This window comes from Cynocephalus volans, chromosome 3 (assembly GCF_027409185.1).
Source record: "Cynocephalus volans isolate mCynVol1 chromosome 3, mCynVol1.pri, whole genome shotgun sequence".
Lineage (NCBI taxonomy): Eukaryota > Metazoa > Chordata > Mammalia > Dermoptera > Cynocephalidae > Cynocephalus > Cynocephalus volans.
In genome coordinates this window covers 2385966-2398491 of record NC_084462.1, presented here as the reverse complement: position 1 = coordinate 2398491, position 12526 = coordinate 2385966, and the positions used below count along the sequence as shown (strand labels likewise).

Here is a 12526-nt window from a genome sequence, read left to right as displayed (position 1 = left end):
AGAAGGGGTCTCTGCACTGAAGATTCAATGAAATCACATCAGGTGCTTAGCACTAGGCTCAGCAGGAAACATATACTCAGATGGCCAAAAGGAAAAACCAAACGGAGAAAGGAGAGCAGCTAGGGCCGGCCCATGGCTCACTTGGGAGAGTGTGGTGCTGATAACACCAAGTCAAGGGTTAAGATCCCCTTACTGGTCATCTTTTTTTTAAAAAAAAAAAAAAGGTCATTGTGGTTCATAGCTTCGTCGTCATCCCTGGGTGCTGGGATTATGAGTGACTTATTTTCTTCTTTTCATTTATCCAGATTGTATTGCATCCCATTAAACTGGGGACAGCAGGATCAGGTGCCCTCTCTCAACCTAGATGGAAGCCGTATGAGTGGTTTAGAGCATGGGCAACTCTGGGAGCCAGGCTTACTAGTGACAGGTGGCACTTGCTTTAGAGCCTGTTGTGTGCCCAGCCCTGGACTAAAGTTTCACAATCACTGTTTTGTTGAATCCTCTCAACAAGCCTATGGAGTAGCTACCGTGTTCCCCATTTAGCTCTTTTCTACACTGTTCAGATGGTGCCTGGCACACTAAGCACCCCATCAGTCTGTGCTGCTCCTGTTACTGTTATTATTACCTTCCTCACTCGGGAGGCAGAAATGAAGCCTCACTCTGTTCATCCGTTCAATCCAATCAACATTTCCTGAGGCTCAGAGCTGGTTGATTCTGGGATATGAGTCAGACCGAGAACCAACCCTGGAGGAGCTTCCAGTCTGGCAGGAGAGAGACTACATCACAGTCCCATCAAGGAGACGGATGTGCTCCAAGGGAGGGGCACAGGGCATGGGGCTGGCCAGAGAAGGATCTTTAGGAGCCTCCCCATCTAATGGGGAAGGCAGTTCTATTCTGATGTATTTGAAAGGGCAGGTGCTTAATGCCCTGTAGTGTTCATTCATTTGTTTATTCATTCATTCACCAAACTTCCTGCAGCTTCCTGTGAATTAACTGGATGCTAGGAACATCTGCAAAAATGTGTCAGACCCTATTCCTGCCCTCAAGGAGCTCCCCCAGTGGGGGAGTTGAGCACAGGAATAAATATACCAGGCATTACTGATTGATCAGGGCCTAAGCACTGTGCCAACAGCAGCTCTGATTTACCAAGTGCTTGCTATGTGCTTCACCTACATCATGGGGAGGACATAAGGAAGCAAAGAGGGAAGGACAGAAGGACAAGAGGAGGATGGGCTGGGGCAGGGAGCCAGGCTCACTAATGATTAATGACACCGACTTATTGAGAGCCTGTTATGTGACAGACCCTAGAGTTTCAAGAGCACTACGTGGTTGAATTATTTTAGCAAGACAGTGGGATAGCTGCCATGTTCTTTCCCATTTAACAGATGAGGAAATGGAGGCTCAGTCATTGGTCCAGGGACACCCAGTATACACGTTGCTTTGTTCACTACTTTGTCCCCAGTGCCCAGAATAATACTCAGCACATGATAAAGGCTTTGTGGAAAGAACAAATGAATGGCAGAACCTAGGTCTCTTTGACCCTGTGCTCTTAAGGATCCAGCTGCACTAGTTGTGTTTAATTACAATATTTTGTTTGAAATAATGTTAAAAAAAAAAAAAAAATCAATATTAAAATGGGTTAAGCAAGGTCATATTTTATGACTTTTTCACTTAAAAGTCTAGGACAGTGGTCCAGGGCTGATATGGGGTTACATAAACAAGGGGCCCAGTTTCCTTCTCTCTTGTTGCTTCAACTCATAACCTCCATCAATGGGTTGAAATGGCTTCTCTAGCTCCCACCATCACATCTGTATTCCAGGCAACTGGAACTAGAGACCAAGAAAGGGAGAGCCAGTCCCAGCCTTTTAAGGGCATAACCTGGAAGTTGCTCATACTTCTGCTGACATCCCTGTTGGCCAGAACTTGGTCATGTGCTCTTTCCTCACTGTGAAGGAGGCTGGGAAATGTAGTTTTTAGCTGAAGGCCACATATCGAAGGAAAATTCATGGGTGCTATTGTAAAAGAAAGAAAAGTAACCTGAGTACTGGAAGATAGCTCACAGTCTCTGATGTGTTCATGTGCAGCAACCTAGGGAATTGGGATCTCATGTGGGGGACTTGATGAGAAACCTGGTCATTGCTAGCATTAGCATGGGGTGGTAAATGTTCAATAGTGATTGGGGCCCTTGTCTAAGAGAGTTCCTTATGACAGACTTTTGCCCCTTGTGTTGCCCACCAGGATGCTAAGGATGGACGCTTGTTCAATGAGCAGAACTTCTTCCAGCGGGCTGCCAAGCCTCTGCAAGGTATTCCATAGGGAAGTGGCCAGGGTGAGACAGTTAGGGGTACCAGCTTGGTCGCAGCAACTAGCTTCTTGTAGGTGTGAGAAGGGTAGGGAATAAAGGCCCAGATTTGCATCCCATCTCTACTCCCAACCTGACTCCTGTCATCCCTCAGACAATGTGTACTGGGCTGGCTCAGACCAGCTCTTGAGAGTCAAGTATTAGATTTTCAGGAATACTGCAAGGTGGCTGTTATATACAGTCATTATTAAAAATGAAATTACATAAACTTATAATCAAATAAATTATATTCAAAACACAGGGAATAAACACTCAAAAAATCGTCATTTTCTAATTATTTTTTCCACATTTTCTGTTCTCTGCACTCTTATTGTCATTTATATATGTCGTATCTGTATGGTGAAAATACTGCATAATGGCATGCCACTATGCGTCTCTCCCCAACTCCATGTTCAGTCATGTCATACCGGAAGCTTGAAATTGGCCATGGTGGGAGGAATTTACACCACAGACATTGGCAGACACTACCCATCAGGACTGTTTTTCCCTGGGCAGCTAGCCTCTAAACTTGTATCGGACACCATTGGTTCTGTTCCACCCCACTGAGATTCTGGAAGATAGAGTCAAATTCTAGTGACATTTTGGCCAGTTTAGACATTTATTGATCCTATTAGCCACATATGTGAATTCAGAAATTCTTATCCCTTCCACTCCCTCCAGGTTTGTATATACTTCCTCAGACATCACCCATGTTCACCATGTGTCACCAGCAGACATGGATTACAGACATCCATGGGTCACCCACACCTACCTTGTCACCACCCCCTCTTTCTGTCCCCCCCTACCACCACTACCACCACACACACAGAAAGGTGTCATCTCCAGTAAGGAGACTCAGGGTCTGGTCTGGGTGCGGATGCCCTCTACTTCTGGTCTGAGAATGAACTGTTGTTCCCGTGCGCCTGGGACCAGGTGGGCTCTAACCTCAAGCCCCTGTCTACCGCAGTGAGCAAGTGGAAGAAGCTGTACTCAACCCCCCTACTGGCCATCCCCACCTGTGTCGGTTTTGGTGTTCACCAGGACAAATACAGGTGAGCCGCCCACCTCACTCGCCCCTTTCTTTCTCTTCCTGTCATGTTCCCAGGCATGGCTGGGACCCTGGAACTATCAGCCAGTTAGTTGCTTCGTTCCTTCCATTATTTGTGAGCTAGGCTGGTGCCCCAGCCAGTCAGAATCCTTAATCTCACCTGGGCCAGGACCTGGCACCCCCTGCCGGCTGCAGTCCATCCTTGGCAGCCTGCATTCCTCCCCTCCCCTATTCATCTCCTACCTTCCAGGATGCCCATGTCTTCCAGGTTTTTGGTGTTCCCCAGCCTGGGGAGGAGCCTTCATTCAGCCCTGGATGACAACCCGAAGCATGTGATGTCAGAGAAGGCCGTGTTCCAGGTGGCATACAGACTGGTACATACCTTGGAGTTGCTCAGCTCCCACGGGAGACATGGCACATCATATCTTGGTTTTTCAGCCGTTTATTAACACATCTAGCTCCCACCTCTCTCTGGTGGACATTTGGGGCTAGTACACCAACTGACACAGGCAGACAGATGAAAAATAGGCAGTTACAACTGGGTTGATAAGCATTGCCACGGGGTGCTTGCAGGGGGCCATGAATGTTGGAGGAAGGGGCCCCAGCCTCAAATCAAGGGGCTAAATTGTTTTCCTGGTGGAGGTTGTTTCTAAGCCAAGACCAGCAGAGAGAGTGGTAAATAGCAAGGTGCTGATGGAGTAGGTGTGGGGATATGTGAGAAGAGAATATTCCAGGCCAAGGATACAGCTTGGGCAAAGGCTTATATGGGAGAGAGAGCACAAGGCATTTGTTCATTCATCCATCCTCTCATTAAATATTTATCATGTACCTGCTGGGTGCCAAACACTGTCCCAGGGGCCAGGGCTGGAGAAGGGAGCAGCACAGATGTAGTTTTTATGTCTAGAGCTCACAGGCTAGTGGGAGAGGGTGCTATTAAATTAAACAGTTGCACAAATTGTCACAAGTGCTCTGAATAGAAATGTCCCCCTGCTCTGATGGAGAATGAGAGCACCCAATTTAAATTTTTGGAAGGATGGAAGTACCAAGGGGATGACATATTAGGTGAGTCTCAAAGGTCTTTGTGCTCAGAGTGTCTGCAGTATGATGTGGGGGCAGGGAGGGCGGGTAAGAGATGAAGTCGGTGTGGAGAAGTCAGCAGTGACCAGATCACGCAGGGCTTCCAACACCAGCCTGAGGAACTGGGACTCTGTCCTGAGGGTGCTGGCAAACCACAGAGAATTTGGGAGGAGGGGAGAGGCAGGATCAGTTCTGGGTACAGAAAGACCCTCAGGGGCCTTGTGGGGATAGACTAGAGGCCAAGTGAAGGTCCATGTGAGAGAAGATGTGGCCTGAGGAGGATCCCAGGCCATGGGGACGGAAAGTCTGTAGAAGAAAACAAGCAGAACTTGGTAGACAGTTAAGCCCTGAGGTCAGGGAGGGTCTTGAGGACATGATTAGGATGTAGCTATCACTAGGCGGTTCAGTGTAAGAATCTGGAGCTCAGTATAAAAGTTGGAGCTGGATATGAAGGTAAAAGTTGCTTAACTAAATTTATTTCTGCTCTCTAGAAGTAAGAACTCTTTGTTGTACATGGGCACTGGGTTCTTTTCGGAGAGGGGCATTAAGTGACCCTCTTCTTCCCTTCAGGAGTTTGCAGTCAACTAAGAGATAAATATAGGAGGTAGATGGAAAGCTTTACTGATGAATTTTTTAAAAGTCCAATTAGAGACATGCTTAGGTGTGCTGTCACAGTGGGCTTTCTAATGCTGCACCCAGAATTAATCAGGTTTAACACCTTAGTTAAGTACCAGACGACCCTGGGCCTAACAGTGGGGGTGCTGTCACCCAGCTCTGCATCAGAGCCTCTTTATGTTAGTCATGCTACTTGTGAAGATGCTTGCTTTCCTCTTCCCCCAGCTGGATGCCCTGGAGTTCCTCCATGAAAATGAGTACGTTCATGGAAATGTGACAGCTGAGAATGTCTTTGTGAATCCAGAGGATCTGAGCCAGGTAAGAGCCAGATCCTCCCCACTCTGGGAGGTTTCTGGGCTCAGGTTCTCATCTGTCCCCAAACCTCATTGCAGATGAAGGATTGCTATCTATCGTATTTGAATAAAAAAGAATATATAAGGAACTTAGTAGAAAAATGGGCAATGGATAGGAAAAGCAGTTCATAGAAAAGGAGATCCACAGGTTAATTAAATATATGAAAACATGTTCAACCTCCATAATAATCACAGAAATGCAAATTAAAACAAGATACTGTTTTCAACCTTTGGATGGATAAAATTAAGAATGGTAGTGTCTGTTGCTGGTAAGGATGTAAGGAAATAGGAATGCTTCATACACTGTTGGAAGTATGAATTGGGCAACCTTTTTGGAAGGTAATTTAGAGATAAAAATCACAATTTTAAGTGTATTTGTTTTTGATCCATCAGTTCCTCTTTAGGAATGTATTCTATCCATATATTTGTAAGATATTCAAAGGTATATGTACAAGATGTTCCTGACAATACTGACTGTAATAGTAAAATGGGAAATGCCTTAAATATATAGTCACAGTAGGATACTGTGACTATATTAAATAGTATTTCAATGTAAATTCTAATCACTCTTTCAGTTGCAAATGACAGAAACCCAACTTGACATGGCTTAGGCAAAAAAAAGCGGGGGGGGGGAGAGTGTGCAATTTATTAGTCCATGGAATGGAAAAATTGGGGCCTTTATTGGCTTCAGGCATGGCTGGATCTAGGAACTCAAGCCCTGTCATTGGGAAGCTGCCTTTTCCATCTCTGGGCTCTTCTTGCTTCTTCACTGCTCATTGTCAGGCAGACTCTTATATCATGGTGACAAAATTGCCACCAGCAAATCAGGCTTAAGTCCCCAAAGCTCAGCAACTCCAGCAGAAACAGATCAGGTGAGTTTCACCTGAATTCCATGGACTGAGAGATGGGGAGAGTCAATCCAGAGGAAAATCTCAGAACCATGTATTAGGGTTCTTCAGAGAAACAGAACCAACAAGGGGGTGTGGGTGTGTGTGTGGGTGTGTGTGTGTGTGTGTGTGTGTGTGTGTGTAAAGAGATCTATTACAATGATTGGCTATGTGATTATGGAGACTGAGCAGCCCCAAGATCTTCAGTTGGCAAGCTGGAGACCCAGGAGAGCTGATGGTGTGGTTCCAAAGGCAAGCAGGCCTGAAACCCAAGAAGAGCTAAAGTTCTAGTTCAAGTCCAAAGGCAAGAGAAAACCAATGTCCAGCTTAAGCATTCAGGCAGGAGGAGTTCCCTCTTACTCAGCTTTTGTGTTCTATTCACATCTTCAATTGATTGGATGGAGCCCACCCACATTAGGAAGAGCAATCTGCTTTACTGAATCTACCAGTTCAAATGTTACTCTCATTCAGAAACACCCTCATAGACACACTCAGAATAATGTTTGGCCAAATGTGGGCACCCTGTGGCCCAGTCAAGTTGCCACATAAAACTGACCATCGCAAACTGTGACCAGAGGAAGGGAGTGAGGGAGTTTATGGGCCCCACACAAACAAAACCAACAGTTGCCCACTATTTATATGGTAGATAAGTGCCGGCCAGCCGCCAAAAAAAAAAAAAGTACATATGATAGATAAGATGCAGCCATTTAAAAAATGTGTATCTGGCAGATAAGGCCTTTCCTTTTTTTTTTTTTTTTTCCTTTTTTGTGACCAGTAAGGGGATCGCAACCCTTGGCTTGGTGTCGCCCACACCACGCTCAGCCAGTGAGCGCAGTGGCCATCCCTATATAGGATCCGAACCCGCGGCAGGAGTGCCGCTGCGCTCCCAGCGCCGCACTCTCCCGAGTGAGCCACGGGGTCGGCCCAAGGCCTTTACTTTTTGATTTAAACTCAGTTAAGCCTCAAAATAACCCTTTGAGGTGGGAACTATTATTATCATCATTTTACAAATAGAAAAATCAAAGCACAGAGAAGTTTCACAACTTGCCCAAGGGGGCCAGCCTGTGGCTCACTCAGGAGAGTGCGGTGCTGATAACACCAAGGCAACGGGGTGCAGATCCTATATAGGGATGGCCAGTTTGCTCACTGGGTGAGCGTGGTGCTGACAACACCAAGTCAAGGGTTAAGATCCCCTTACTGATCATCTTTTTAAAAAAATAATAAAATAAAATAACTTGCCCAAGGTTGTACAGCCAGCAAAGGGCTGAGCTGTTATTTGATCCCAGGCCATCTGGCTCCAGAGTTAATGTCCTGAACTACTATTAAAGTGCAAAAAGCTGAGTGCCCAAAAGGAGGTACAGTGTAATACCTCCTCTGTGGAAAACAAGAGCCTTCTCCCTATCCACATGTATTTACCTGGTTATTTGAAGAAAACAATTTGGAACAATATAAGAAACTCTCACTAGGGGTTACTTGTGGACAGTGGGTTTTGGGGACTGGGGAGGATTCGTTGAATGAGTGCATGGATGAAATTTGGATGGTTGGTTTGGGTTCTTTTCACTTCACACATTCCCATACTGTTTGGCATTTTTACTATGTGCATGGCATAGTTTTATAAGTTAAAGAAGTCATCTGTCATGGATGGGTTGTTTCAATTTGCACTCGTGATTGAAATCTCCAGCTCCAGAGTCTGCACTCCTAACCTCCAATCTGTATGGCTTCTCCCCATGTCCACAGGTGACCCTGGTGGGCTATGGCTTCACCTTCCGCTATTGTCCAAGTGGCAGACATGTGGCCTACATGGAAGGCAGCAGGAGCCCACATGAGGGGGACCTCGAGTTCATTAGCGTGGACCTACACAAGGGATGTGGTAAGAGGCCAGAGGAGGGGCTCAAGACCATGGAGACACACTTCTCTTACAAGGGCAGCTCCAGAAGTTCACAGCCACGGGCAGCAGATGGTCAGACCAAGGAGAGGCACTAAGGGTAACCTGATAGGGGTTCAGAACCAACAACAGTGTCCCAGATACGTAAGGGGCTGTGAGGCAGCGGTTCAGCACCAAGGACAACAGTAGGCTGGCACTGGGAAGTGGAGGAACGTGGGATTTAGCACTAAGAACAACAGCTAACTGGACACCAGGAAGCCCTGAGTTTCAGAAGTTGAGATTCAGGATCTGGTGTAGACTTGGAAGATGAGAGTTGCCTAAGAGTCATCCAGGAGGGGGCTGTTGAGGAGGCAGCTGGCTATCCAGATCTGGAGCATGGGAGTGAAGTCTGGGCAGGGGCCCAGACCCCTGGAGTATCTCAGGAGTTATTAGCTGAAGCCCTGTGAGAGGATGAGATTATTCAGGGAAAGTGTACAGAGTGGGAAGAGGACCCAGAGCAGATTTCTTGAGCCTCTGGTTCTCAGATCCCTTTATATCCATGTGCCTGCCTGTGTCCTCCCACCAGACTGAGTTCCCCCAGGGCAAGGATGGCGCCTCTGCCTTCAGCGTCAGGTGGCAGAAGGTCGACACAGTCAACCAGCATCAGGTGGCAAAGGATGGCACAGTCAGGGTTTGTTGAATGCTTACACGAAGAGTTTAAATTATGTGATTTAGGAAGCATAAGGAAAATAAAACCTCACAGTCTCCTTCATCCTGCCCCACTGAGGCTGAGTTCAGTACCCATCTTCTGGGCTCCCCTGGGCCCTGTTCTGTGTCCTTTGTAGCTTAGGTAATCCCACCACTAGACTGTCAAGGATTGGGACCGAACCAAACTCTGGTCTGAGTTTTCAGAATGTGAGATGGGGCCTGGCACTACAACACTGAGGATTTGTTGAACGAGCACATGAGTGAAAGAAGAGTAGATGAGGGAGTGAGCTAGCAAAAGGGGGGGTGACAGGATGGTTGCATGAGTGAGAGTAATCGGGAATGAGAGTAGGTGAATAAAAAGTGACTGAACGGGGCCGGTGCGTGGCTCACTTGGGAGAGTGTGGTGCTGATAACACCAAGGCCATGGGTTCAGATCCCTATATAAGGATGACTGGTTAGCTCAATTGGGAGAGCGTGGTGCTGACACACCAAGTCAAGGGTTAAGATCCTCTTACCAGTCATCTTTTCTTTTAAAAAAATGTAAATAAATAAATAAAAATAAAAATAAAGTGACTGAACGGATGAGACAGTCCATATGACTGGATGGTTGAGTGCATGAGTACATCGTTGAGTCAGTGAGAGAAAGGAAGGAGGCAAACATGTCAGTGAGAGAAGCATCCAGACTGAACTGCCACCTCTTCCCCTCCCTCCCCAGGGCCCTCCCGCCGCAGTGACCTCCAGACCCTAGGCTACTGTATGCTGAAGTGGCTCTTTGGGTTCCTTCCCTGGACAAACTGCCTTCCCAACACCGAGGATATCATGAAGCAGAAACAGAAGTGAGTCTGGGAGTCATCAGAAGTCAGCACAGGCCTGGCAGTTGGGGCAGAAGTTTAGAAACCCAGTAGGGAGCAGGAAGGAAGGGGAAGCAGCATCCAACAGAGCCAAAGGACTCTGCAGTTCTCAGGCATGTGCTCTGCTGTCCATTCCAGCAGGCAAGAACATGGGCTCTGGAGCCACCCTGCCTGGGATTGAATTCTAGCCCCACCACTGTGGGGAGTTGGATCAGCTGCTTAACCTCCACAAACCTCAGTGTTCTCCTCCGTGAGATGGTATCCTATTAGCACACACATGTGGCCACGAAAGGATTCAGGGAGTCAGGTATGCACAGCACTTAGCATAGGTCCTGGCTGGTAGAAAATGCTCATCACATGTAGGACACCATGACTCATTCATTCATTCATGAATATGCAAGTAACTTGAGCAGGGTAGGCCCAGGCCCTGCCTCAGCATCCAGCACCACCAGCCACCTAGTGTTCATGCCACCATGATCAATGTCTTAATCTCTAAATAAAACCACCAGGCCCTGCCAGTTCTGTTTTTAAATTCAGCATCAAGGATGGCAGGGAGATGGACATGTGGGGACGTGCTGGGGTACCGTTCAGCACCAAGGGCAGTGCACGTCTGTACGCAAGGGATGTGCTGGGGTATGGGCTTCAGCACCAAGGACAGTGGGCAGCTAGCCATAGCAGGGGGTGCTAGGAGTGTGGAGTTCAGGATCAAAGACGGTGGGCAGCTGGACACAAGGAAGCTCTGCTGGTCCAGAGATTGGGATTCAAGATCTGGTGTAGACTTGGAGGATGAGAGTTGCACAAGAGTCATCCAGGAGGGACTGCCCAGGAGGCAGTTTGCTCTCCGTTTCTGAAATGTAGGAGAGAAGTCTAATTGGAGATTCAGCCCTTGGGGATATCTCTGGAGTTGTCAGCTGAATCCCCAGGAGAGGATGAGATTATCTGAGAAAGTATGTGGAGTGGGGAGAGGGTGAACTCTCTGGTGAACAGCATCAAGTCCGTCATACTTCCCAGTTCTCAGTGTGCCATGTCATTTGTTCATGTCGCACCTCTCATGTTATTTTACCCCCTTTGTATTTCGCATCTCTCTTTTCTCAAACAGGGACAGGCTTTTGAGCACATTTAATATATATTCTACTGATATGTTTGCTTAGATGTATTTGTATGCTTAAAATCGCATAGTGGTGCTGTGTATGATTTGCCCAAATGATGCTCTGCTCTGAACCTCATCTGTTTCTGGCTCTTTGCACTCAACACTATGTTTTTCAACTTTAACCACATCCTTACATGTGCAATGCGTTCACTGTTTCTGACTCCTGCTTCTAACTCACTTTTGTGTAGTATAGACGTGTCTATGTTCTTAAAAAATATATGGTAGTACTGTGCATATTTAATTTACATAAATGATACTATGCTCTAAACTTCATTCCGTTTCTTGCTTTCTTTCACTCGGCACTGTGTTTTTAAACTTTAGCCACATTGTTAGTGCACTACTTCTGAATACTTCTCCTAAATTTGTTTGTTTAACTGTATCTCTGTCCTTGAAAAATATGTGATGTTGGGTGTATATTTGATTGGCATAAATGGTACCATGTCCCGAATTATATCCTCCTTCAGGTTTCAGCTTAATTGTCATTCCCCCAGGGAGCCCTTCCCTCATTCCTGCTACATCAGGTCTCCTGCCTGTACATGCCCAGAGGAAGGGATATGTTCCTGTCACATTGGTCTGCTCATACCTGTTCAAGGCTAACATTTATCATGCACTAGTCTGCACTTGGCAGTGCACCTGGTACTTCTCTCTGTCATCCTCAGAACAACTCTGAAGTGAGTGCTGTTATGATCTGAGGTACAGAGAACTTAGGTAGGCCAGGCCACACGACTACTATATAGAGGTTTTTGGGCTTAAACTGGGGCCATTTAACTCCAGAAATGGCCCTTTCACCTCTGTGCCACTTCCCAAGTGTGAGGGGCTTACTGTGGGTGGATTGATGGTTCCTGAACACAGCTTTCCTTTACTCAGCAAATACTAGACTTCTGGTCAAGATGGCGGAATAGACGGTCCCTAGCGTCACTCTCTCCCACAAATCAACCGATTTAAACTATAAAAACATAACATCAAGTACATATGGAATGGGGAGATGTCCAGCGGGGGAGGCACAAGCTCCGTGGAGACCACATGCCCTGAGGGGCCGCCATCGCAGGATCTGGCAGGTAGGCTTCACCGCTGCCACCCGGCTCCATTCCCAGCCTGGCCCAGTGTGCACAGAGTGGGGAGACGTCCGGCAGGGGAGGTGGGAACTCCACAGGGACCACACCACTGCCGTGCGATCCAGCAGCCCGGCCCAATGCATACAGAGCACAGAGACGTCCAACAGGGGAGATAGAAGCTCTGTAGAGTCCACACACCCTGTGTGGGGGCCGCCGCCGCACGATCCAGCAGCAGTCAGGCCCAGAGTGCAAGGAACAGGGAGGAGTCCAGCACGGGAGGTGGAAACTCAGCAGAGACCACACACCCTGCGGTGCCGCCCCGTGATCCAGCAGCCCGGCCGAGTCCAAGCTGACCAGAGAGGTGGCTCCCCGGAGAGGCCTAAGACCTGAGGCAACCACACACGCAAGGCACTAGTGGCCAACTGAGCAGTCACTGAGGAAGCCATACCAAATTGGCAACCACAGCAACATCTTAGTCAGTCAATGGTGTAAAACCTGTGGACTGTGAAACCCCCTGCCACGATGAATAAACATCAAAGAAAAGATACCAGAAATACGAAAAATCAAGAAAGTACAC

General features: G+C 47.4%; 1 protein-coding gene across 8 annotated transcripts in view; it reads left to right on the top strand.

Annotated features, from left to right (window-relative positions):
* VRK3 (VRK serine/threonine kinase 3) overlaps positions 1-12526 on the top strand; it is a 46534-nt gene that overhangs the window by 20314 nt on the left and 13694 nt on the right. For all 8 annotated transcript variants that reach the window (XM_063090222.1, XM_063090221.1, XM_063090220.1 and 5 more), the window contains 6 exons: positions 2239-2305; positions 3309-3393; positions 3658-3763; positions 5307-5399; positions 8059-8191; positions 9609-9729. In XM_063090222.1, coding sequence (XP_062946292.1) covers positions 2239-2305; positions 3309-3393; positions 3658-3763; positions 5307-5399; positions 8059-8191; positions 9609-9729 — 605 coding nt within the window. The remainder of the gene's footprint in view (positions 1-2238; positions 2306-3308; positions 3394-3657; positions 3764-5306; positions 5400-8058; positions 8192-9608; positions 9730-12526) is intronic.